The sequence below is a fragment of the Oncorhynchus keta genome, chromosome 8 (assembly GCF_023373465.1).
Source record: "Oncorhynchus keta strain PuntledgeMale-10-30-2019 chromosome 8, Oket_V2, whole genome shotgun sequence".
NCBI classification, from domain to species: domain Eukaryota; kingdom Metazoa; phylum Chordata; class Actinopteri; order Salmoniformes; family Salmonidae; genus Oncorhynchus; species Oncorhynchus keta.
In genome coordinates this window covers 12,448,007-12,475,662 of record NC_068428.1, presented here as the reverse complement: position 1 = coordinate 12,475,662, position 27,656 = coordinate 12,448,007, and the positions used below count along the sequence as shown (strand labels likewise).

Genomic DNA, 27,656 nt, shown 5'->3' with positions numbered 1-27,656 from the left:
TATACTTTATATACTGTACTCAACTACTATTTTAGAAGGTCCGTTCACACATTTTTCTTGGATGTCAATGGTTCGGATTAATATTGTTGTTTATCGGCGTAGTAACAAACCGTAACCTCGTGACCCATGTGACCCCAAACTGTTCCCACCCCTCTTGTTGGCTTGGAGAATATTTGCCATTTTTAAACTCATTCCCGGCAATTCAACACCATGCCATGGGGCAGATAGAACATTTTGCAGTTTTAAAGCACATTTCCGGCAGTTCTACACAATAATAATAATAATATATGCCATTTAGCAGACGCTTTTATCCAAAGCGACTTACAGTCATGTGTGCATACACATTTTGCCATGTCTTGTGTGTTTTGATACCACGAAATCAATGGGGACCCCTGGGGGTTGAGGTCACTGTATACATAATCTGGCTGTGAAAACTACAATATTTAGATACAGTTGAAGTCGGAAGTTTACGTACACTTAGGTTGGAGTCATTAAAACTCGTTTTTCAACCACTCCACTAATTTCTTGTTAAGCTAACTATAGTTTTGGCAAGTCGGTTAGGATATCTAATTCTTGCATGACACAAGTAATTTGACCAACAATTGTTTACATACAGATTATTTCACTTATAATTCACTGTATCACTATTCCAGTGGGTCAGAAGTTTACGTACACTAAGTTGACTGTGCCTTTAAACTGCTTGGAAAATTCCCCAAAATGATGTCATGGCTTTAGAAGCTTCTGATAGGCTAATTGACATCATTTGAGTCAATTGAAGGTGTACCTGTGGATGTATTTCGAGTCCTACCTTCAAACTCAGTGGCTCGTTGCTTGACATCATGGGAAAATCAAAACAAATCAGCCAAAAATTTGTAGACCTCCACAAGTCTGGTTCATCCTTGGGAGCAATTTCCAAATGCCTGAAGATACCACGTTCATCTGTACAAACAATAGTACGCAAGTATAAACACCATGGAATCACGCAGCCGTCATACCGCTTAGGAAGGAGACGCGTTCTGTCTCCTAGAGATGAACGTACTTTGGTGCAAAAAGTGCAAACCAATCCCAGAACCACAGCAAAGGTCCTTGTGAAAATTCTGGAGGAAACATGTACAAAAGTATCATTATCCATAGTTAAATGAGTTCTATATCAACATTACCTGAAAGGGCGCCCAGCAAGGAAGAATCCACTGCTCCAAAACCGCCTTAAAAAATCCAGACTACGGTTTGCAACTGCACCTGGGGACAAAGATCTCACTTTTTGGAGAAACGTTCCCTGGTCTGATGAGACAAAAAAATAACTGTTTGGCCATAATGCCCATAGTTATGTTTGAAGAAAAAGCGGGGGGCTTGCAAGCCGAAGAACACCATCCAAACCGTGAAGCACGGGAGTGGAGGCATCATGTTGTGGGGGTGCTTTGCTGCAGGAGGGACTGGTGCACTTCACAAAATAGATGGCATCATGAGGGAGGAACATCTCAAGACATCAGTCAGGAAGTTACAGTTTGGTTGCAAAATGGGTCTTCCAAATGGACAGTGACCTCAAGCATACTTCCAAAGTTGTGGAAAAATGGCTTAAGGACAACAAAGTCAAGGTATTGGAGTGACCATCACAAAGCCCTGACCTAAATCCCATAGAAAATGTATGTGCAGAACTGAAAAAGCGTGTGCGAGCAAGGAGGCCTTACAAACCTGACTCAGTTACACCAGCTCTGTCCGGAGGAATGGGCCAAAATTCACCCAACTTATTGTGGGAAGCTTGTGGAAGGCTACACAAAACATTTGACCCAAGTTAAACCATTTAAAGGCAATGCTACCAAATACTAATTGAGTGTATGTAGACTTTTGACCCACTGGGAATGTTGTTAAAAGAAATAAAAGCTGAAACAAAAAATTCTCTCCTATTATTCTGCCATTTCACATTCTTAAAATAAAGTGGTGATCCTAACTGACCTAAGACAGGGAATTTGTACTAGGATTAAATATCAGGAATTGTGAAAACTGAGTTTAAATGTATTTGGCTAAGGTGTATGTAAACTTCCGACTTCAACTGTAGCTGGTTAGCCTAACTTACCCATCTCGCTAACATGGCCAGTAGTTAGTCATCTGGACATTTCTGACAGGTTAAAAATAGATTTTTGTTATGTCAGTGAATAACATAACAAGAGGTTAACTGCCGGTTCACTAGCAAATTAATTTCGAATTTGAACCTTGTTCAGAAAGTGAAAAGCCCAATTGAGTTCCTAAAAATGTGATTTTTGTGTTCTGTCGGGACCCTCGGTCCATATTGAACCCGTTCTGGGTCCGAATCCGAACTGCGATCCGCCAGTTGAGCATGGCTGCTCAATATTGTTAGCAATTTAAGCTTGGAAGTAGATGGTCATGCTCTCCTGTCCTTAGTGATGCTCTCAGTGATTCTCTCCAGTGGTTCTCTCCAGTGATTCTCTCCTGTGATTATCTCCCCAGAACAAAGGGACAGGATCTTGTTTTATTACCCAGCACTAGCCTGTGGTTGACCAATTAGAAGTCCTTGCAGTACAACTGGGCCAATGGCCAAATAACAAGTACCCTATTTCAGGCTCACTGTATAGACAAATTCCTCCCATGACTCTGACCCATTGATAAATAATTCCCCATTACAGGAAAAAAACCACTATTGATTGTTAATTATATTGACTTGTCATCTTCTTGACCTCTTTTCCTCCATCTCCAGGTTGTGTATTTTCCGACATATTCTTACAATATCAATAACTTAACGTTCAACGAGGACTATTTTCCATTCTCTGTTGAAGTTTCGGAGTTGAACTGCATCGGTCAAAATTTGTGGTTCTGTGAAAATAAAAGCGTAATTTCATTCAGAAGCCAGCTGGCCTTGAGGCACGACTGTGTGGTTGATACTGTAGATGGGAGTAGGGTATCAGCCGTCAATCTGTCCGTCTTCAAGCTCACACCACCAATGAGCAATGCATGCCCCATCTGCACAAATATTGGAATTCAATGTCTTGGGTTTATTATCTTTGCTTAAAGAAACGCGTCTATGTGTTTACTTCCTCTTGCTTAACTGTGGACATTTTTTATTTTTTTTTAAATGTGTGAGAATTTCAATATTCAGAGCTGCTACAATGTACAATTACAATCGTAACTTCGTAGCTCGTCACACCAGCTGCAGCAACAATACACTGTCTGTGCAGTAGACGTAGATAAAAATAGACCAACTTTCATTGAGTTCATGCCCAGTGCAACAGATAATTACTCAGCTATAAACTAGGTGTCACAAGGTAACAGGTACATTTCTCTGAAATGCTTTTTGAATGCCTCTGCCATGTGGGAGAATAAGTGCTGCCTGTTCCATCCGGAGTATCAACGGAATTAATTGAACTTAATTGTCATTCATAACCCACGTTGCAGTTTTACACTGGTTGAGATAACGCTATCTTCCGCTGTTTCGACAGTAATTGAAATTTCCATTATGAGGTGTAAACATTTAAGAGTGACCATGTGAATATTCATCAGAGTGGTGGCAAAGCCACGAGGGCCACAGAACGACTGTTGTTTAGCAGCTAGTGGAGGTGTGTGTGTGTGTGTGTGTGTGTGTGTGTGTGTGTGTGTGTGTGTGTGTGTGTGTGTGTGTGTGTGTGTGTGTGTGTGTGTGTGTGTGTGTGTGTGTGTGTGTGTGGACATGTTTAACTATACTTATGGGGACCAGAAGTCCCCACAAGAATAGTAAACAAACAAAAATTTGACCAAATGGGGACATTTTGTAAGTCTCCACAAGGTCAAGTGCTTAGGGTTAGGGTAACGTTTAGATTTAGGTTTAGGGGTTAGGGAATATAGGATTTTGAATGGGACTGAATTGTGTGTCCCTACAAGGTTAGTTTGCAAGACTGTGTGTGTGTGTGTGTGTGTGTGTGTGTGTGTGTGTGTGTGTGTGTGTGTGTGTGTGTGTGTGTGTGTGTGTGTGTGTGTGTGTGTGTGTGCGTGTGTGTGTGCGTGTGTGTGTGTGTGTGTGCGTGTGTGTGTGCGTGCGTGCGTGCGTGCGTGCGTGCGTGCGTGCGTGCGTGCGTGTGTGTGTGTGCGTGCATGCGTGTGTGTGTGTGTGTGTGTGAGACAATGTGAGTTTGAGAAAGTAAAATAAGTATACTTAGTTGAGAAAGACTCCAGCACACAGGTGCCACGATGTGAGTTGTGAGTATGTTTGCCCATCACGTATTGACACACGTCTTTTTCCAACAGCTCCCTCCCAAGTCAGTGAAGTCATCAAGGAGAGAGTGCAGCAGCGCAGCATCCAGCTCTCCTGGCAGGAGCCTGAGCAGCCCAATGGGGTCATCACCGAATATGAGATCAAGTACTATGAAAAAGTGAGTGTGTGATGCCCCACTGAATCCATAAATGTTTGAGAGAGAGAGAGAGAGAGATAGTCAGTCTGTCTGTCTGTCTGTCTGTCTGTCTGTCTGTCTGTCTGTCTGTCTGTCTGTCTGTCTGTCTGTCTGTCTGTCTGTCTGTGATTGTGTGTGGCAGCTTTGAACACAGACAACTCTGGCTCTCCTCAACCCTCTCCCCCTATCTCTCTCCTGTTCTTCTTAGTTTCATTTAGCCTACTCTTCATTTTGCATTATATCTGCAAGACGCTGTGAGTGGAATCAGCAGGATTCTGCGAGAGCGTCCTTTGTCTCAAAATTGAATGAGATGCTCATAAGATTTGAATCAGTCCCTGGTCCTTTACAGCCACCCACACACGCATGCCAGGCAGCACACACTTCATTGCACTACCTTGCCAGCATTAACAATCTCTTACTGTATCTTCCCTCGCCCCCTCATATATAATAAAGCTCCCGTGTACTTTAACTCTGAACAGATGAGTGAGGAGGTTGATGAGGTTGAGGAGAGTGGGTTTAACACAACAAATCAAAGAGCTAGATTCCATGGCTCCTGATGTTCCAGACCCTGTTGAGCACGACCTCTCAGGCTGCCAGGAATCAGTCTCCTGTGTCACGTACTGTGGCTGTAGTCTGCCCAGCTGTAAAATTGGAAACAAGCATGACTTCTCTCCTAATAGTCTTTGGCATTCCATTTGGTGTTTTTGCCGACAAAATAATTTACAGATCAACAACAAAATACACAGTACACGCAGTCTGTAGATTCCAGACGGATTCCGAGCCTGGCATCGCAGAGCTTCTTTTCTGCCTATTGGCTTTGATAGAAAGCGTTTACAGCAGTGACTCTCAACTGGTGGTCACAGGAGGATTTTAAGGGGTTGCGGGACTTGTGCAATAATATATATATATATATATATATATATATATATATATATATATATATATAAAAGATAGAATAATAAAACACAAAAAAAACATTAGGTAAACGCTGCACCAAAACATTTATTTTGAAAGGATACCACCGCACCGCTTATTGGTGCAGACTGTACACGTGCAGCGCGTCCGCAGTGCTGAAAAGGCTAGCTACACTCTGACTCGCAGGGTTTCGCGCTGCACACACTCATTGACCAATAGAATAATGTCCTCGCCCCCCCACACACACACTGATCCAATGAAATTACAGATTTCCCGACACACACACACTGATCCAATAAAAATGTAATTCTGCCACATTGTTTTGTTTTAAATGTGACACGTCCAATCAGATAATACAGATTTTCTTCAGACAGCTAGCTTGATTGACAGCTAACTATGCAGATGTGTTCTGCAGGCATTGCACATGTTGATAGTTAGCTGTCACTTAACTCATGTAGGCTAGCTGTCAGATTAAAATCATGGACAACTTTTTAAAACATGCAGCTCCCCCTTCATCTTCTGCTGCTTCCAACAACCTACTCATTCCATGGTTTTTCTTTAGTTTGACTATTTTCTAGAATAATATTTTCTAGAATAATATGGAATCATGTAGTAACCAAAACAGTGTTAAACAAATCAAAATCTATTTTATATTTGAGATTCTTCAAAGTAGCCACACTTTGCCTTGATGACAGCTTTTGACTGGTACTGTATATAGAAGACAGGCAGGGTGAGTGTAGACCGCAGTGCGTCCTATGCAATGAGCTGTTAGCCTTTCTAGGGCAGGCGTTACGCTAGCGGAACCCCTCGACAACATTCCGCTGAAAAGGCAACCGAAATTCAACTTTCACACATTAACCTCTTAGGGATATGGAGACGCTAGTGTCTCAAGTGGCCAATAGCCTCGGGAAATGCATAGCGCCAAATTCAAATAATACGCGATAAAACTCAAACTTTCATTAAATCACACATGCAGGGTACTCAATTAAAGCTACACTCATTGTGAATACAGCCAACATGTCAGATTTTTAAAATGCTTTTCGGCAAAAGCATCAGAAGCTATTATCTGATAGCATGCACCCCCCTGAACCAGCTGATCCAGTTGTAAACAATAGAACTAGCGTTAGCAGGCGCTACACAAAACGCTGAAATAAAATATAAAACATGCATTACCTTTGACGAGCTTCTTTGTTGACACTCCAATATGTCCCATAAACATCACAATTGGTCCTTTTTTTCGATTAATTCCGTCCATGTATACCCAAAATGTCCATTTATAAAGCAGGTTTGATCCGGAAAAAAACAGCTTTCCAAAACACAACGTCATTACAAAACATTTCAAAAGTTGCCTATAAACTTTGCCAAAATATTTCAAACTACTTTTGTAATCCAACTTTAGGTATTTTTAAACGTTAATAATCGATCAAATTCATGACGGGGCAATCTGTATTCAACAGCAAGTCAACAATACATGCACGATTTTCCCTCTTACATAACTATCAACAGTGTAACGTCTGCCAGAAAGTGCCTCTTCTTCATTTCACCAATGATTAACTTCAACCCAATTCCAAAGACTGGTGACATCCTGTGGAAGTTGTTGGAACTGTAAAATGGGCGCTATCTAATTTCCCTTGACAAAGACAATTCAGGGAACTGTCAGAGGGATTTTTTTCTTTTCTGAACAGTTTTTCCTTGGGGTTTTGCCTGCTACATAAGTTCTGTTATAGTCACAGACATGGTTGAACCAGTTTTAGAAACTTCAGAGTGTTTCCTATCCACACCTACTAATCATATGCATATAATATATTCCTGGCATGTGTAGCAGGAAGTTGAAATTGTGCACGCTTTTTATCAAAAAGTAGAAATGCTGCCCCCTATCTCTAAGAAGCAAGTCCAATACAGCAAATGAAAGATACACATCTTGTTCATCTACCCATCATGTCCGATTTCAAAAATGCTTTACAGTGAAAGCACAACATATGATTATGTTAGGTCATAGCCAAGTTATAAAAAAACACAGCCATTTTTCCAGCCAAAGATACGAGTCACAAAAAGCAGAAATATAGATACAATTAATCACTATCCTTTGATGATCTTCATCAGATGACACTCATTAGAAATCATGTTACACAATACATGTATGTTTTGTTCGATAATGTGCATATTTATATCCAAGAATCTCAGTTTACATTGGCGCGTTACGTGCAGTAATGTTTTGATTCCAAAACATCCGGTGATTTTGCATTAATACTCATAATAACCATTGATAAAAGATACAAGTGTTATTCACAGAATTAAAGATAGACTTCTCCTTAATGCAACTGCTGTGTCAGATTTCCATTTTTTTTAACAGAAAAAGCATAATCTGAGAACGGCGCTCAGAGCCCAATCCAGCCAGAGAAATATCCGCCATGTTGGAGTCAACAGAAATTAGAAATAACACTAAATATTCACTTTCCTTTTGATGATCTTCGTCAGAAGGCACTCCCAGGAATCCCAGTTCGACAATAAATGACTGATTTGTTCCATAAAGTTCCATAAAGTCCATAATTTATGTCCAAATAGCCACTTGTTGTTAGCGTGTTCAGCCCAGTAATCCAACTTCATGAGGCCTGTAAATTCAGTTCAGGTCGTAGAAACAAGTCAACAATGTATGGAATCAATCTTTAGGATGTTTTTAACATAAAACATCAATAATGTTCCAACCTGAGAATTCCTATGTCTGAAGAAAAGCACTGGAACGAGAGCAAACTCTGTCGGGAGCGCACGTCACGAGCCTGAGACACTCTGCCAGACCACAGACTCAAACAGGTCTCACAAGCTCTTCCTTTATTGCAGAAGCCTGAAACAAGTTTCTAAAGACGGTTGACATCTAGTGGAAGCCATAGGAAGTACAACTTGACTCCATAGACACTGTGTATTCGGTAGGCCAAGCTTTGAAAAACTACAAACCTCAGATTTCCCAAATCCTGGTTGGATTTTCTCAGGTTTTCGCCTGCAATATGAGTTCTGTTATACTCACAGACATCATTCAAACAGTTTTAGAAACTTCAGAGTGTTTTCTATCCAATACTAATAATAATATGCATATATTAGCACCTGGGACAGGGTAGGAGGCAGTTCACTCTGGGCACACTATTCATCCAAAAGTTAAAATGCTGCCCCCTATCCCAAAAAGGTTAGCTAATGATAGCATGAAACCCTCCAAAATGAAAAAGCATCTGGACACCAAGCATCCAAGCCACAAAGATAAGACATCTGAACTTTTTTAAAGGAAAATGTCAATATCTGGAGGCCTCATAAGATTCATTGAAGAACGTATGCACGGTACAAGAAAAAGCACTTCACGCATTATACCTTGTGGCCCAGCGCATTGCTAAGTGCAGAAAAGCCCACACCAGCACAGAGGATCTCATACTCCCTGCTGTGGTTGATATGTGCACTGAAATCGTGGGAGAGTCAGGCGCCAACAAACTTAAAACCACACCCCTATCCAATGACACCACGAGGAGGAGAATCCAGTACATGTCTGACGACGCAATGCACCAGACATCACAGAGCATCAGTGCAAATGGCCATTACGCACTGCAGCTTGATGAATCCACAGATGTGGCCAACCATGCAATTCTAATGGTCTATGTCAGACACGTCTTGGATAATAACTTCAAGGAGCAGTTCCTTTTTAGTGCTGATTTGCCCACCACCACCACTGCAGAGGATATCTTTAACACAATGGATATGCTCCTGGGCTCCGTGGGATTGGTGTGTCGGTGTCACTGATGGGGCAGCTGCCATTACGGGAAAGCAGCAGCAGGTGCTTTATCATGCAGAGGTCCGCTGGCTTTCCAGGGCTTAAGTGTTGGGTCATTCTTGGGTCGTTTTTATGAGCTTCGAGTCGGAGATTACAGAGTTTCTTTCGGAAAACAAGTCACCTCTGGCTGAACATTTCGATTGTGAGGAATGGCTAGTGCAGGTAGCCTACCTGCCAGATATTTTTGATCATCTGAATTTGCTTAGTGTGTCAACGCTGGGGAGGGGGCACAATCGATGTGAACAGAGGGACAAAGTAGATGCCTTCAAAGTGAAGCTCACCGTTTGGACAAGTTACGTTTCTAACGGAAGGATGGACATGTTTCCCAATGCCGATTTAGAGATTCCGAATCTGGTCAACAAAGCGCACGGCGACACACTGAAGAAAAAAAACATTGAACAACATCTTGTCAAGTTGCAGGGAAAGTTTTGCAACTGCTTCCCGGAGGAGAACAGGAGACAAGATGACTGGATAAGGGAGCCCTTTCAGGTGGAGATTGGAAGCGTCATGTTGCCGAGAAACGAAGAGGATCAGCTGGTGGAGCTGTCGATTGTTTGCGGACTGAGCATGCGTCTCCCGGGAAACGAGTATCCTGCTCTCGCCTGTCATGCAATTAGAATCATGCTACCGTTCAGCACTACCTATCTGTGTGAAAGTGGCTTCTCTGCTAGGGCCATGCTGAAAACTAAAAGCAGAAACAGACTGGACAGTCAGCATGTCCTCTGAGTTGACCTGTCAACTATCACCCCATCACCCCAGTTTCAATAAACGTATCAAACTGAAGAAACATTCCTGCTTTCCCACTGATAGGCCACACACAGGGATATCCTTGTCTCATCGCGCACCAGCGACTCCTGTGGTGGGTCGGGAGCAGTGCGCGCTAACCAAGGTTGCCAGGTGCACAGTGTTTCCTCCGACACATTGGTGCGGCTGGCTTCCGGGTTGGATGCACGCTGTGTTAAGAAGCAGTGCGGCTTGGTTGGGTTGTGTATCGGAGGACGCATGACTTTCAACCTTCGTCTCTCCCGAGCCCGTACGGGAGTTGTAGCGATGAGACAAGATAGTAGCTACTAAAACAATTGGATACCATGAAATTGGGGAGAAAACGGGGTAAAATTTAAAAAATATATATATATTGTATGTTACAAAAATGGCTGTATCTTGGTGTCTATGATTGACAGGACTAATTTAACATAACACAAAGCCAATGTCTGTTCCTCTCTAAAGGACCAGAAGGATCGCATCTACTCCACAGTGAAGTCCAGGTCCACGTCAGCCACAGTGAACAACCTGAAACCCAGCACTGCCTACGTGTTCCAGATCCGAGCCTTCACCGCGGCCGGCTACGGCACCTATGGACCCCGGCTGGAGGTCACCACCAAGGAGGAGGCCTCAGGTACCAGCAGAACACATGCATGGGCGTGCACACACGAAAGGCACGCACAGACACACGCATGAGCACACACACACACACACACACTCTATAGAGATGATTAATGTGTTCAGACCTTCGCCGAGTTACTGCTGATCTCATAGCTCCAATTTTCCCTTTTAGAAATATGCTTGAGGATCGTCCACAAGGAGCAGTAGGTCTCAACTAAAGTGGCAGGGCTCAGAAATCATTGCTGTCCTCTCTCGCTGGTGTTTATTTAGCAACTCAACTCATTGATTTAAAATGCAAGAATTCTCCCAGTAATGCACCGCTTGCACTGACAGCAGAAAGTGCCACTGCACCCATTCTTTTGAGCAATTGGTGGTTTGTCAATGCAAATAGTCTAGCAGTGTAATGTGTCTCTGAATGGGAGACAATCCAACCTGAATGTGTCGTTGTTTCAGGAGAAGGGCACCAGCATTACCATCTGGGACTATTAAGCCCACTTTCTGAAACAGTGGAGCCGTGCATGCGGAGGCTAGAAATAGAACTAGACACCCTTGTCTCTGTGGTAAAGGGCGAGAAGGGGGTTATCAGTCTCCCCGCTCACTCCTCATTGGTTCTATTATGCCCTGTAGATTCCAACGTCTGATGTGCTGAAAGTTCACACTGTGTGCCCTTTGTGTGTGTGTGTGTGTGTGTGTGTGTGTGTGTGTGTGCGTGTCCCTCTCCAAGCAGCCACCATTGTCTCCAGCGAGCAGAATCCCGTCATCATCATCGCGGTGGTGGCCGTGGCGGGGACCATCATCCTGGTCTTCATGGTGTTCGGCTTCATCATTGGGAGAAGGTACGCTCTCGCGGGCCCCATTGACTCTCCGCTGCTGTGAGTCTCTGCTTGTCAATTAGCCTTTCTGTCACTCACAGGCCTCCATAGCCGTGGAGTCAGGCCACCACACACCACACGCACCCCATCATCTGTGGCATGCTGTGCTAATGGTTTGTGATGCATCATTTTCCCAGTCCTCACACTGTGAAGAAAAAAAACGGACCCTATTTTTTTTGTGCATGTCTTTTTGTTGTTGTTGTTGTAATGGATCCATTATAGAGACAAGTGTACTCTAAAATGAAAAGTTTTTGCTCATATTTCTGTGTGCGTGCGAGTGAGAGGGTGACGGTGCGCGTGTGTCCCGTTAACCCATGTGTTTGTGTATGTATGTGTGTGCATGTGTTACATCTGTGTTGTTATACGGTGAATCACTCCGGTAGGATGAAGCACTGTCTGTCAGTGCTTCTTGCCATCTCCTACCAGAGCGACCCTCCTGTGTGTCAGTCACCATTACCGCCATTTCCTGGTGCGCTCCTCCAATGATGCTTCATTACTGTTACGGATAGCATTTCATCACAGCATGCCTGACATGGGGGTAGAGCCTTGTACACATGGAATCTCTATATACATTTGACATATTAACCTATTAACCTGCATGTCAACCATGTGTTACTTGGATGTTTCCCATCCATCCATTTTTCAGTTTGCCAGCAAACACTATTGTACAGTGCAATTAATGGCCTGCTTGAGGGTCCATTCAATACATCAGTGTTGGATATTAATATTACAAGGAATGCTGATCAGTCTTTTACAGAGGACAGCATGTAGTAGTACCACACGAGGGTACTTTAGTTCAACTTCAGCAGCCACACATTGTTCCCATACCCCTCCGCTGTTACTGTATCTGTATAGACAGCGTCATGGCTTCGCTGCATTAAGATTCGAGCAAAACAGACCATTCTGCCTTCCGCCTCTGCCCAGTCAGTTGATTGTGTGTCCCTCTACCTCTCTCCCTGTCAGACACTGTGGCTACAGCAAGGCGGACCAGGAAGGAGACGAGGAGCTGTATTTCCAATGTGAGTCCCTTCTTTCCCCGTCAGCTCGCACGCACACATGGAAACACCTCAACTACAGCACGGCCTCGCCGCGACACGGGGAAATGGGTCCAACAACGAGGCCCCCCCCGCGCCGTAATGTTTGATCCCTTTCATTTGATAGGTCTTTATTCCAATGAAAGACGGGAACCCTCGCACGAGCATCTGTTTGGGATTTAATGGACAAATCTGTTGAGATGAGGACATTAGGCCTAGTTCCAAACTGCAAATACATGCGTATGAGATTTGCGAGAGAGCCGTGAGCCAGGGCCGAGCTCAAAGCGATAAGTCTTCATTAAAAATGAAAAACCCCTAACTTTTCAGGCTCTTTCGTATGCTCGGCGTATACTGTTCGTCTCCCGGTGTTCCTCGGAGTAGAGATAGAGATACATTCACTCTATCCTAAGGTTCTCCTTCCACGCTCCCTTAACCAACACACACACACACACACACCACACCACCCTGTCCTAACGATGCCCCTGGAGATGCAGCCGCAGACATCTGCCCAAGCGAAGCCGTAATGATCTGTTGCTGGAGGCAAACTGACGATTTGGAAACAAAGGTTCAGGGTGTCGGCATGGCCACAGCGGTAGAAAGAGGGCTGTGTTGGCGTTCCACGGTCCTCGGCTGCTAAGTATCTGACAGATCAAGCTGTAGGAAGGCACAGGCCCTCTTGCTAAAAACACTGGGTGATGAAAACACAAACAAGAGCGCTCTGCTGTTGTTGGGCCTAATAGAGGGACTTGCTCTACAATATTAAATGAGGAAACGCTGCCAGGGCGACAGAAGCCAGATAGTGCGTGAATTCAACATGTAGGCTTAATTTGTCCACGGTGTAGCGCGAGCAGTCGTGATAAGACGTCTCCCTATCAGATCCAGTGACAGCTTGGATGGACGAAGCAATTATAGGAGCAAGTGGAGGGAAATATCAGCTGCCATCGCGGGAGCTCCTAGCTGGAAAACAATGCATAGTGTTTGTTAGTGGATGGGCCAATATGGCTTTCCGGGACGCAAACAGAGGATATTGCAGATTTTTTTTTCTTCTGCTTGTCGTTATTGAGCCCGGAGCTGATTAGTAATTTAATTATGGTGTTTTGGTGTGTCTGTTCTCCTTGTATGTTATTGTCTTCAGCTATATGCATCTCATTAAATAGCTTGTGGTATGGAAGTTGGCAGGTTATGTTGTAATTAGGGGGGGATTTGATATGAACAAATTAGGTCAGCGGAACACACTAATGTACCATAACAGTGTAATTCATGAGTGTGGCGTTATATACATTTCTTTCTCAAACCACGGTCAGCTAAATGCTTATGTTTCTTTGTACTACCCATTTGCCCTACGTGTGCATGAATAGGTACGAGCCATTCCAGTATCATTGTGTTACTTCATATTTTACGGCGATACATGATTCGGAACATGTATTCCTTGTACTGATCTAACTGTGCTATAACTGCAGTCACCATTAACCGGGCCGTACGATTCAGGAGGTTAATCAAGCCACAGAAACGACCGTAGGAAAATAACTTGCATTTATGACGGGCATTACATTTACATTTAAGTCATTTAGCAGACGCTCTTATCCAGAGCGACTTACATTACTGTGTATCGGGGTCTTTCTAACAGACTCTTCATTCGCTGGCCGAGCTTGATAGACTGAGCTAGCTCCGAAACCCCATTCAGTATAGCAGACAACCTTGGCGGGCAACTCTCATTCTGGGCTGCTCACATCTTTGCTGGTCCTTTTGTGAGGAGGTTGAGAAGAAAATATAATCACGCTTTCATTTCTATCGGAGGAAAAAATAAAAAAAGGGTGGGGGAAAGAATAGATGTCTGGTATAAGGGTGTTTGCAGAAAGCGCTTTTGACACAGGTGCTTTCCATCAGCTGGCTGTTTAGCAATTCCTTCTGAATGGTTGCCGTTGGTTATGGTGTGTCTGACAAGCGCCCGGTCGGCCCGGCATGCTGTATGCATATTTAATCGTAACAGTAATCCCCTTACCTTTCTACAGTTAAATTTCCAGGCACCAAAACATACATTGACCCTGAAACCTACGAGGACCCCAACAGGGCTGTCCATCAATTTGCCAAGGAGCTGGACGCGTCCTGCATTAAGATTGAGCGAGTTATTGGAGCAGGTGAGTCTGGCTGGTGTCTCCCAGCTCTCTCTGTTTAGTCATACCGTACACTCATACATCACAATGACAGCCACATATTTACACTTTGAAATGGGGACACGGTTTATCCTCGCTGTATATTGATAGGGCAATTGCAAATAAGGGGGGAAAAGTTCATTGCAGTTAATGTGTGGGCCTGCATCTTTTTAAAAGGTACGACAATAGCAGAGATGCTTCACGGCTGATGAATTGCTGCCACATCAGTTTTAGAGATGCAGTCAATGAGAGTATCTATATATACACAGCTTGAGCAGAACAATATGTTCTACTCCTATGTATTATCTCCTGCAGCACAGCTGTCTTCTCTGAACATACACTAAACTCGTTTGCTCCTTTTGCTCGTTTTTCTGAAGGTTCATGACCCATGAGTGGTTTTGTCTCTTTGTCCGTCTCACAGGAGAGTTTGGGGAGGTGTGTAGTGGACGGATGAAGCTCCCAGGGAAACGGGACATGTCAGTGGCCATTAAAACCCTGAAGGTGGGCTACTCAGAGAAACAGAGGAGGGACTTCCTGTGTGAGGCCAGCATTATGGGCCAGTTTGACCATCCCAATGTTGTCCATCTGGAGGGAGTGGTGACCAGAGGTAAGGACTGCATTCTCTCTCAAACACACACACGCGCGCACACACACACACACACACACGCACACGCACACGCACACACACACCTACAACTGCAGCAAGAAAGTAAAGCAAGTGCACTCAAATACCATTCTTAATATGTACATACACTATATATACAAAAGTATGTGGACTCCCCTTCAAATTAGTGGATTGGGCTATTTCAGCCACATCCATTGCTGACAGGTGTATACACAGCCATGCAATCTCCATAGACAAACATTGGTAGTAGAATGGCCTTATTGAAGAGCTCGGTGACTTTCAACGTGGCACCCAACAAGTCAGTTTGTCAAATTTGTCAAATTCTTGTGGCTGAATGGAAGCAAGTCTCCTCAGCAATATATAGTGGAAAGCCTTCCCAGAAGAGTGGAGGCTGTTATAGCATCAAAGGGGGACCTACTCCATATATATGCCCATGATCTTGGAATGGGATGTTCCACGAGCAGGTATGCACATACTTTTTTTTTTCTAGACCAAAAGTATTAGTAATGGACTTGCTTCCATTCAGCCACAAGCGCATTAGTGAGGTCAGGCACTGATCTTGGCCGAATAGGCCCGGCTCACAGTCTGCATTCCAATTCATCCTAAAGGTGTTCGATGAGGTTGAGGTCAGGGCTCTGTGCATGCCAGTCAAGTTCTTCCACACCAATCCCGACAAATCATTTCTGTATGGACCTTGCTTTGTGCATGGGGGCATTGTCATGCTGAAAGAGGAAAGGGCCTTCACCAAACCAAGCACAGAATCGTCTAGAATGTCATTGTATTCTGTAGCATTAAAATGTCCCTTCACTGGACAATTGTTTACAGACAGACTATCTCGCTTATAATTCAGTGGGTCAGAAGTGTACATACAATAAGTTGACTGCCTTTAAACAGCTTGAAAATCCCTTCAAATGTCCCTTCACCTAGATTTGTTCGTTGGACTGCCAGATGGTGAAGCATGATACACCACTTCAGATGTTTCCACTGCTCCAGAGTCCAATAGCAGCGACCTTTACACCCCTCCAGCCGACGCTTGGCATTGCGCATGGTGAACTTAGGCTTGTGTGCGGGTGCTTAGCCATGGAAACCCATTTCATGAAGCTCCCAACAAAAAGTTATTGCGCTGTCTTTGCTTCCAAAGGAAGTTTTACACGCTACTCGATTCAGCACTCGGCAGTCCCGTTCTGTGAGCTTGTGTGGGCCTACCACTTTGCGGCTGAGCCGTTGTTGCTCCTAAATGTTTCCACTTCGCAATAATAACACTTACAGTTGACCGGGGCAGCTCAGAAATCTGCCCTGCTAGACGAACCGACTTGTTGGAAAGATGGCATCCTATGACGGTGCCACGTTGAAAGTCACCGAGCTCTTCAGTAAGGCCATTCTGCTGCCAATGTTTGTCTATGGAGATTGCATGGCTGCGTGCTCAGTTTTCTACAGCTGTCGGCGACGGGTGTGGCTGAGACAGCCAAATCCGCAAATTTGAAGGGGTGACCCCAAACTTTTGTACATGTAGTGTTTCTGGTAAAATTAGGCTTGCTCCCTGATTTATATTGTCTCATTTAGACAGCCTAATATAAGGAACAGATATTTACACTTAATTACAAACCAATGAAGGAAATTGTTCAATATAACACTAAAGGCTGAAATGTAATTTAGCAAGCCGTTAATAAACCATTTTTTGTTGTTGTTGTCAAATAATGGATGTGTCACCCTTGTTTTCAGGCAAACCGGTGATGATTGTGATTGAATATATGGAAAACTGCTCGTTAGATGCTTTTCTCAGGGTGAGTACCTTTCAACGCGTTCAATGCTCCCGAGTGGAGCAGCGGCACTGCGTCTCAGTGCAAGAGGCGTCACTATTGTCCCTGGTTTGAATCCAGGCTGTAACACATCCGGCCGAGTCCCATAGGGCGGCGCCACAACTGGCCCAGCGTCGTTCGGGTTTGGCCGGGGTAGCCTGTCACTGTTCTTAACTGACCTGCCTAGTTAAATGAAAGGTTCACTGTAAAAAAATAACAAAAAATGGCAACTGCAACTCCCTTACCAGTTATGTGTAATACAGTATGTTCACATTAAGAGTTCCATATTCTATAAATAATACCACTGCAATGCCTTTGTGAACTGAGCGGATTTTGCTTAGCTGACTGTTTTCCTCTGTTGTGTACAGAAACACGATGGTCAGTTCACAGTGATCCAGTTAGTGGGGATGCTGCGGGGCATAGCAGCGGGGATGAGATATCTCTCCGACATGGGTTATGTCCATCGAGATCTGGCTGCACGAAACGTACTTGTCAACAGCAATCTCGTATGTAAAGTGTCTGACTTCGGCCTGTCAAGAGTGATCGATGACGATCCCGAGGCTGTCTACACAACAACGGTGAGTCAATTAAACCAGCCCCGTATTGCTTTCCCTGCCTAGACTCCCTGAGCTCTCTCTGAACACTCAAATCAAGCCAACAGCCAGTGCATGGGAATGGAGTATAAACTACGCATGCATGCCCATGCATGTCTGGGCCTAGTTATTCAATATGCAAGACCTGCAGTCTCTTTGGTGAAGTTTTAGCTTTGAACGTTTTGAAGTTTTGCTGACCCTGCGTGCGAAGTTGTAACTCTATTCTAATTGATGTTTTAGGGGAAGATGCAGGATATAATGAATTTGATCTTTACTCCAGCCACTGACCTGCATTTTACTGAACAGGGTGGAAAAATACCTGTTCGATGGACAGCAATGGAAGCCATCCAGTACCGTAAATTCACTTCCGCTAGTGATGTGTGGAGTTATGGCATTGTCATGTGGGAGGTCATGTCCTATGGGGAACGGCCTTACTGGGACATGTCCAATCAAGATGTGAGTTGCTCTGTTACACAAAGTCAATCATTCACCAAATACATGTCAGTTTTCGCATGTTACTCAGAGACTGGCTATCGTATTACAGAATGAACAGAATTAGCTGAATTCATAGGACTGATTTAAACGTGAGCCACAATTACTATTTAGAGTTGAATGAGGAGGATTGCTAGGTATTACTTCATTCTGTTTTAATCCGAGATTGATATTCATCAAATGCTTTTATATGATAATATAAAGAAACAGACTGGATATCTGGCATACAAAATACTCTTTGGACTTCAAAACTGCTTTGAACCTTTATACTGAGTTACCTTACTTGTCAGAGTTCAATAATGCCGGAGCTATCTAGTTAGTCATGTAGAACTTTCAGTTTTAGCTGCGGCCGCTGCTTTGTTTCAGGCTAAATTGGAACAGATGAACATTGCAAATCGGTTCACCGTGCTGATCGTAAGAGGGGTTTGGTCGCCGATTTGAAAGTCAGTAACGGCAATACTTAATCGGTAAAAGGGTTGCCGCTGTTTGCAAGTACTTGTCTGAAAGATGCTCCAGTGGTAGTTTTCTCCCGTGGCGAAGTTAAAGATGACATAATCCAGTAGGACAAACAGTCTTCTCCTCAGCAGAAATACTAAATAGGATTATATTACGCTCAGCTCCTCCTAATGGGAAGCCTGCTGATTGAACAATCAGCTGTTAGAAATGCTAGACATGATTGGTTGTGGAAGAAGCGTGCTTGACAGGCATCAATGTCAGAGATTACAGTTCCTCTGTCAAGATGTTGGCAAACCGCTCCTTTGACACTTTTTCTACCGTAGCCCAGTGTTGTTTGAATAGCCCTGACAGGAAGAACAGATGAACATGTGCGGAAAATAAACAAACTCACATTCCCCGAAATAGAGGAAGAGACGGTTGAGTCTCAAATCAAAGGTGCCCATTGCCCCTAATGTTTAAAGTTCTCACGCCGTTGACTTTCAATGGACTTTGTTTTTAGCTATTGACAGAGTGAGAATAGATGTAGCTTGAAGATATGCAACTTTGTGTATTTTCATTATTCATTAGACCTGTGTAAATGCAGTCTATTGATGAGACAAAGAGTACAAACAATATGAAGGATGCATCTAAGGGAAAACAGAGCCACTGTTTGCTTAATTAATTACAATCAGGTCTATTTGTATAGTATGACAGGCATGGGCAGGTGTTCTAGAGACCCATCTCTGTACCAGACAGGGCCACTAGATACTACTCTCAATATATCCTAATTTGGGTCTTGCTACTCTGGGTCTTTGGGTCTCACCGTCATCTTAACAAGCTGAGACTGAGTGATCACATCTGGTTAGGCCTGTTTCTTCTCAAAGCACCACTTCTGTAAATAGGGAACCACACAAGACTTGTACTGACACTTCCTGTTTACAAACATCTTGATTAGAGAATGAAATGGAAATGAACTGTAGTGAATGGCGACTTTGTGTTAATGTGGTGGTAATCGTAGTGGTAATAGCCCTTAAAGACTTGCCTGTGTTTTTCTTTTTCCCAGGTGATAAAGGCCATAGAGGAGGGGTACCGCCTCCCTGCTCCCATGGACTGCCCTCCAGGCCTGCACCAGCTAATGCTGGACTGCTGGCAGAAAGACAGGGCCGATCGTCCCAAATTTGATCAAATAGTTGGCATCCTTGATAAGATGATTCGCAATCCCAATACCTTGAAAACCCCGGTGGGAACCTGCACGAGGTAAGGAAAGCTTGTCTCATTAAACCCTGTAACTGAGCACTACACAACTCCAATGGAATAAATTAGCAGCTTCAGTTAGAACATTTGACCAAAGTAGCTGTAAGACTATGGAAGTATGTATTGCTTCTTCATATTTCTGTCCTATGGAGCTACATTAGTGGACAATCCAAAGCATCCAGGGGTTGATTTATCCACAGGAGTTCACAGATGAAAGATAAATCCCGGAGAATCAATAAGCCAAAGCAGCTTCCATGGCTTTATGGTCAATAGCAGGGCTTTTAAATCAATCCCTGTAATGAGTTCCTGGGGTTTTTAAGTGCTGTGGGAACTTTGGAACCCTCTGGGACATTTGTCAAATTAATTCTATTTACATTCAGAACACAATCTCCCTGGGTGAGATTGACAGTGTAACCCCAAAAAAAAAAAAATACTGTTGGAAAGTGCTTCTATTTTTGAAGGACATTTTGTGGAGGTTTGATGTAAAATTACCATCCATATATGATGTTGAGGGGTTTTGATAGTTACATAGCACACACATTTGTTTGAAAAAGAGGATCAGATGGCATTGGCACTTTTGAATTTGACATCGATTGAAATGTTCAAAATGTGTTAATTTCTTTTTCCACATGCAATTTTACTGTTACCCCGGGATGTCTTTGGCTGTCTTTTGTGTCTTGCTCCCGGCTCAGTTTGTGTTTGTTATGGGAATGTTTCAGTTTTCGCATGAGACGTTAATGGCTTCCTCTTGCTCATCCAACAGACCGATTAGTCCCCTGTTAGATCAGAGCACACCAGACTTCACTACTTTCCGCTCGGTTGGGGAGTGGCTGGAGGCCATCAAGATGGAGAGATACAGAGACAACTTCACCGCCGCTGGCTACAGCTCACTGGACTCTGTGGCCAGGATGTCAATTGAGTAAGGAACCTGGACTTTAAAACACGCGTGGAGGTCAAATCCAATATGGCCAGTTCTGGAGAGTTGTCATATCATTGTTTTCTCAGTCAATATCCTTGGACGTGGCAATACTGCATTTTTATTTCATCATTGTGATTCATAAACAAGCCTGTCATGTTTTCAGATCTATTTGTCCGTTAACGAAATACCTGGTGCTTCTATACGCCATGGGATGTTTTGAGCCTCTCTGTTGTCCACTGCTGTGATTTATCATTGGCCGTCTTGTCTTGCAGGGATGTGATGAGCTTGGGGATCAGTTTAGTTGGCCATCAGAAGAAGATCATGAGCAGCATACAGACTATGAGAGCCCAGATGCTGCATCTCCACGGCACAGGAATCCAGGTGTGATGACAGACTACAGTGCCCCCTGTGGACGGGCTATCTAGAGCAGCACTAAGGCAAAACCTCCCAGGATAATCATTGAAAATCATGTGACGTGATGTCGTCTTCTATCTGACTATTTTTTTTCCGGATGTTTCGGAATGAAATAATTCCTGTGATCCTTGGCGAAGGATTTGAACCCCTCTTTAGAACGGGTACGAAGGAGAGAATGACAGAATACTACCTGAACATGATGCCGAACTTAAAACGCTCTGAGGAACTCTCAACAACATATCAAATAGAGACGGAGCTTTGGAAAACGAGTTTGATACATATTACCTTGTTCTTTTAACCTCGTGGATGATTTGATTTGTGCACCATGAAAATGGATTTCACTTTATAAAAAGGAAAAAGAAAGAAGATTTCAAACAATTTGTTTATTCCCCTTGCGGTGGTTTTTCAGTATTTTCTTTACTAGTTTGTTCATGTTGTTAGTGTCAGGAGCCACAGTGATGTGGTGTGGTACGTATAGTAATCTTTCATTTTTATTTTCCCCTTACAATTCTTTTCTTCCTTTTTTTTCTATTTTGGACTTGACAACAGGGTAAACGCTCCCATCCAAAAGGATGAGTATGGTGTCTGAACATTTTGGTGGAAATGATTTTCGAGGTACTTTGACCAGTTTGTCTTGAGACACTACTGGCTGTTTTAACTGTTTGCAGTGAGTTGTGTTTTTTTCTTCCTGATGTTTTTGAAGTGAACGACGGACGGTATGCTGCACCTCAGATAAATGACTTCAGAGATAGTCGTGTTCTCTCGGTCGTTTGACGCTTACAGGAGTGCTTTGCTTGTACGCATTTGCCTGAACACAGACGCTCCCATTTTGTGATGGAAAATCCGATTTCAAATTTGTATGTCGAAAATTTTGAAACAGTTATGACGCCAATCATTCAAGTTGATTTGAGACTGATCACAACTTTTCTATCTAATATCAAGCATCAAAGTGGCAACATTCTTGACATGTTCATGTTTACCACATGAATCGTTTGATCACATTGTCCAATGTGCTTTCAATCTGAACTTTGATTTCCGTTGTTGAATTCATCAATTGAACGTTTCCACGGACTGCTCTACAGAAGGATTGTAATGAAACTTAATGAGATGACTTGATCCACTGCAAATGGTGTCGCCATTGAAATGCCAAAAAAAAAAATGTTGCAGCAAATGGTATTTGTTTTGTATTTTAGTGAATATGGTGGTTGAGGGTGAATCTAGGAAATGCTGTGTACGCACTTTCTAGAAGTAATAATGCCTTAAAATGTGTTAGACTAATATATTGACATTATTTTTAGGCTATTCAATGGCAATGTTTTTTGCAGTTCAGTGAGACAGGTCTTGTGTCTGAATGGAAAGGTTCCCCATTTTCTTTGTGGTATCATTTCATGCAGGTTGACGTTTATTGTTACGAATCTTTCCCTGGAGGCAGAACTGAGCAGTTTCCGCTAGATGGGCCAGCTGCAAAATCCAAATTGGCTATATCGTAAAAATTCATGAAAACAAACATTCGCTTTTTGGTCTTAAATGAAGGTACGGGTTAGACATTAGGGTTAGCAGTGTGGTTAAAGGAAAGGAAAGGGAAAGGGGGATACCTAGTCAGTTGTACAACTGAATGCATTCAACTGGAATGTGTCTTCTGCATTTAACCCAACCCCTCAAGGCTAGGGTTAAGGTTAGAGTTTAGGTTTACAATCAGGTTTTATGACTTTGTGGTTGTGCAAGCTCGTGACCACCCTGCAGAGCTGCCTCCAAGGCAAGACTCATGAAAGTAAATGCCAACCTGCTCCATTCATCCTGAACTTGAAAATCATGCACACTTGCGTATGTTGAATTTCACGATTGATGATTGACCAAACAAAGCAATAATGAGTCCAGGTAGAAATGGTCCGTCTCAGAGATTTGAAGGTGCTAGGTTTCTACAGAAATGCCTGTTGTGCTGGGATAATATACCGGTTTACTTAAGTTATCAAATCATTAAATAGTAATGCCACTTACGAAATGGTATCCCCGAATATGCTAATGACTTAATAACAAGGTCACGGTGTATGACTATATTTGGAACATATGGCTGTAACCGTGGGGTGAAATGACATTCAAGCAGCAGAGAGGCACACACATTAGTCATGACATCATCCTTTCCATTGCACCACACTTAATTTGAAGGCCTTGAGTTTGGCATGAGGTACTTACAGCATCTAATAACCCAAATATCATGATATATAGAAAATCCTGATACTCCTTATTACGATAATCATACTGTGAAAATCACTTACCGTCCCAGCCCTAGCCATTCAGGAGAGCCAGGCAAACAGTATGGGTGATGTAACATGCATAAAATGCTTCTTTCTTTTTTTTTTTTTTTTACGTCTCTGCCCCTTTGTATGCTAATCAGGGCACAGAGATTAGGAATGGGCTCTGCAAAGATGTGCTAAAAAGCCAACCTAATGGTGCCATCAGTCTTCACCTTTTACAACAAAATGAATGTTATCATAAATGTCTTCAGCATTGTATTATTCTCCGACGAATGGTTGGTTCACTCATTTCTTTCTCATTAAAAGTAAGGAAAATATAGATATTTCCAACTGCAGTTGTGTAAAAAAATAAAATAGAGGGAGGTTTCACAGTATTTTGAACATACAGTACCAGTCAAAAGTTTGGACACACCTAGTCATTCAAGGGTTTTTCTTTATTTTTACTATTTTCTACATTGTAGAATAATGATAACTATGGAAAAACACATATGAAATCATGTAGTAACCGAAGAAGTGTTAAACAACAGTTTAGATTTTAGATTCTTAAAAGTAGCCACCCTTTGCCTTTGACAGCTTGCAGACTCTAGGCATTCTCTCAACCAGCTTCACCTGGAATGCTTTTCTAACAGTCTTGAAGGATTTCCCACATATGCTGAGCACTTGGCTGCTTTTCCTTCCCTCTGCGGTCCAACTCATCCCAAACCATTACAATTGGGTTGAGGTCGGGTGATTGTGGAGGCCAGGTGATCTGATGTAGCACTCCATCACTCTCCTTCTTGGTCAAATAGACCTTACACAGCCTGGATGTGTGTTAGGTCATTGTCCTATTGAAAAACAAATGATAGTCCCACTAAGCCCAAACCAGATGGGATGGTGTATCGCTGCAGAAGGCTGTGGTAGCCATGGTGGTTAAGTGTGCCTTGAATTCTAAATAAATCACAAGACAGTTTCACCAGCAAACCACCCCCACACCATCACACCTCCACCTCCATGCTTCATGGTGGATGCCACACATGCTGAGATCATCCATTCACCTACTCTGCGTCTCACAAAGACACAGTGATTGGAACCAAAAATCTCAAATTTGGACTCATCAAGGACAAATTTCCACTGGTCGAATGTTCATTGCTCATGTTTATTGACCCAAACAAGTCTCTTCTTCTTATTGGTGTCCTTTAGTGGTGGTTTCTTTGCAGAAATTAAACCATGAAGGCCTGATTCACGCAGTCTTCTCTGAACAGTTGATGTTGAGATGTGTCTGTTACTTGAACTCTGTGCAGCATTTATTTGGGCTGCAATTTCTGAGGCCGGTAACTCTAATGAACATATCCTCTGCAGCAGAGGGTCTCTCTGGTTCTTCCTTTCCTGTGGTGGTCCTCGTGAGAGTCAGTTTCATCATAGCGATTGATCATTTTTGCAACTGCACTTGAAGAAATGTTCAAAGTTCTTGACATTTTCCATATTGACTGACCTTCATGTCTTAAAGTAATGATGGACTGTCTTTTCTCTTTTCTTATTTGACCTGTTCTTGCCAAATGGGGCTATGTTCTGTATACCACCCCTACCTTGTCACGACACAGCTGATTGACTAAAACACATTGCAAAGGAAAGAAATTCCACAAATGAACTTTAACAAGGCACACCTGTTAACCGAAATGCATTCCAGGTGACAACCTCATGAAGCTGGTTGTGAGAATGCCAAGAATGTGCAAAGCTGTCATCAAGGCAAAGGATGGCTTCATTGAAGAAAATATATTTTGGATTTGTTTAACTTCTTTGGTTACTACATGATTCCATGTATGTTATTTCATAGTTCTGATATCTTCACTATTATTCTTCAGTGTAGAAAATAGTAAAAATAAAGAAAAACCCTGGAAAGAGTAGGTGTGTCTAAACTTTTGACTGGTACTGTCTGTATATGTACCCAATGTTAGAGTATTTGGCTGTGGCTGATGCTGTCTTTGTTCCTGTGGACTCATTATAGATACAGATTTTTAAAGCTGCAGTTTTCCCCATGATTATTTAATATGCCCTTCAATTTGCCTGTAGAGAATGAAATGGTCTTCGGAAAGCCAACCCTGAAACACCATCATGGACTTTGGCTGCAAGCTTAGCATTTGTAAAGCCATTAGCGATTTTGTCTATTCTTTCCTAGATACATTTCCATTGTGCTTAGTCCAAAGGGACTCACCCCTGTGGTAGGGGGATACCTGGGAATCAGACCTTGCCCAGCCTGCTCTGTGCCCCGTGTCACAGACAGACAGAGCCACTCTTTATCCCATACAGCAAAGCTCAGCAATTGGGTCTATGCCAGCCCTTTGAATTGAATACCAGCGCAAAGGCATTCAGTCAGCACAAAACTCCCCAGTTCACAAGGCAGGCAGCAGTCAGTCCTCGTTCTCTGCCCCTCTCCCGTTCTCTCTCTCTGTCTATTCTCCCCTGCTCTGATCTCAAACAGCGGGCCCCTGGGGGCCTTCACACCTCGGTGCTGGAGGCCCCCCACTCCCCCTTCCCTCTCTCCCTCTGAGACAGGGGTCCCGTAGAGACAGCAATTTGAGCCAAATTGAGATTAAGACGTGGATACAATCGATCCGCCATACAAATAATCTGTGACCTTCACAGGAAATGTCACCTTTTACTGTTCGCTTTTACTTTCTTTTCTTTTTTTTTTACCCATTTTGTAGTTGAGGATGTTTAACTCAATATATGGGGGTGTTATTGTGTTTCTATTAAGTTTTTAAGGCAGTTTGTGTGGCGGGTTTATTGGATTCAAGAATGAGAAGTCATTTAAAACATATTGAAGTAGACTGGTTAATATTCTGCATACCTTTTGGACAAACTGAAATTGTGAACACGCCTTTTGCATAGATGGTGGATAATTCCAAAGAGTTCAGCACTGTTGATGGTGTCAGAGAGATCAGAGATCCCGAGGGAAACTTTGTATATGTTCTAACTGTAAAACTTGTACATTTTATTTATATTGTTGTCATTGTTGTTGTTTTTTTTACACACATTACTCTGTAGTGAGCTCTGAATACATTGAAAATGCACTATATTTTTCTATCTCACTCGCAGATGATTACTGTCACCCAGAAGATTTCAGTTGTACATACCTTCTCATTTAGGACCAAAGACAGCTGATAGGTTTCCCATTTTAGAAATGCATTTTGTTTTTATTTTTGCCTTTTAGTTTAATGTACAGTAATACGAATTGTCAATTTATTATTTATTTTTCTGTGATGAGAGTATTGAGAGTATTCATTGGTCAAGAGTATTTTCCCCAAACAGCAGAAGTGTAAAATCATTGCTTAGACGATTTCTTGTTAAATAGACGTTACTTTTTTTTGCTTCGTAACCTTTGTAATAGACTGTACATATATTTTTGGAAATATAATACAATCTCTATAGAAATCCTCTCTCATTGGACTCTTTTCCATCATAATTAGTGTCATGTCTTTACATAGGATCTCGTTTCACATATCCATCAGCATGCGCCATTTTGTAAATCATTAATCAGTGTTCTTTGAATGTTAAAGTAAGAATATGGTCAAACTTGATTTGATTGAATGTAAACAAATGGAATGCATGACCTTTTCGTGTTTGCATGATGTTATGTGTGTGTGTGTGTGTGTGTGTGTGTGTGTGTGTGTGTGTGTGTGTGTGTGTGTGTGTGTGTGTGTGTGTGTGTGTGTGTGTGTGTGTGTGTGTGTGATTGTGTGTGTGTGTGATTGTGTGTGTGTGTTGGCGTGATGTTGTGCGTGTGTGTTTGCGTGATGTGTGTGTGTGTGTGAATGACATGGGTGGGTAAAGTATATATGAAGAAAGACAGCAAGGGATGGTGTCATTAAAAAGACATTACCAGCCCTCCAACCTTGCACAAAAAATCTAATTAAGCTCCATCCTGAGGGACTTAGGCTAAACAAAGGAACCTTAAAGGATTTATAAAGATTATATCTCCCATTATTGTAATATTTATTTTATTAAGTTGGTGGAATCTTAACATCTCGTCCCAGAGGCTGATGGAATTCAATCATAAAACATATATCTGTTCCAAATGGCACCTTATTCCCTTCATAGTGCACTACTTTTCATCAGTACCCATAGGTCTCTGGTGAAAGTAGTGCGCTATATAGCAAATAGGGTGCCATTTAAGACAGATCCGTAATGTATGTTTCCAGGGGAGTTTGGCCCCCATCCATGCATTTTTGGGAGAGGAAGAGAGGATCCATGGTTACTCCTCTGTCACCACTAATCCCTACAGTACACTGCAGCCTGCTTATCACCCTGCCATCTAACAGGGATGGGAAAATGTTTAGGTATTTTGAT

The 27,656-nt window shown here is 42.8% G+C and overlaps 1 protein-coding gene across 8 annotated transcripts in view; it reads left to right on the top strand.

Moving 5' to 3' along the window:
• Positions 1–26,751, top strand: part of LOC118386593 (ephrin type-A receptor 7) — a 78,343-nt gene extending 51,592 nt beyond the window's left edge. Inside the window, exons 6-17 of one of the 8 annotated variants that reach the window (XM_052523473.1) lie at positions 4,234–4,358; positions 10,330–10,498; positions 11,213–11,321; positions 12,321–12,376; positions 14,416–14,529; positions 14,966–15,151; positions 16,892–16,953; positions 17,337–17,546; positions 17,868–18,017; positions 19,552–19,745; positions 20,506–20,661; positions 20,934–26,751. In XM_052523473.1, coding sequence (XP_052379433.1) covers positions 4,234–4,358; positions 10,330–10,498; positions 11,213–11,321; positions 12,321–12,376; positions 14,416–14,529; positions 14,966–15,151; positions 16,892–16,953; positions 17,337–17,546; positions 17,868–18,017; positions 19,552–19,745; positions 20,506–20,661; positions 20,934–21,048 — 1,646 coding nt within the window. In that variant the 3' untranslated portion in view covers positions 21,049–26,751. Of the gene's footprint in view, positions 1–4,233; positions 4,359–10,329; positions 10,499–11,209; positions 11,322–12,320; positions 12,377–14,403; positions 14,530–14,965; positions 15,152–16,891; positions 16,954–17,336; positions 17,547–17,801; positions 18,018–19,551; positions 19,746–20,505; positions 20,666–20,933 lie in introns of those variants that run through there. The other 7 variants (XM_052523471.1, XM_052523468.1, XM_052523472.1 and 4 more) reach the window with 7 other exon arrangements.
• The last annotated feature ends 905 nt before the right edge of the window (positions 26,752–27,656 follow it).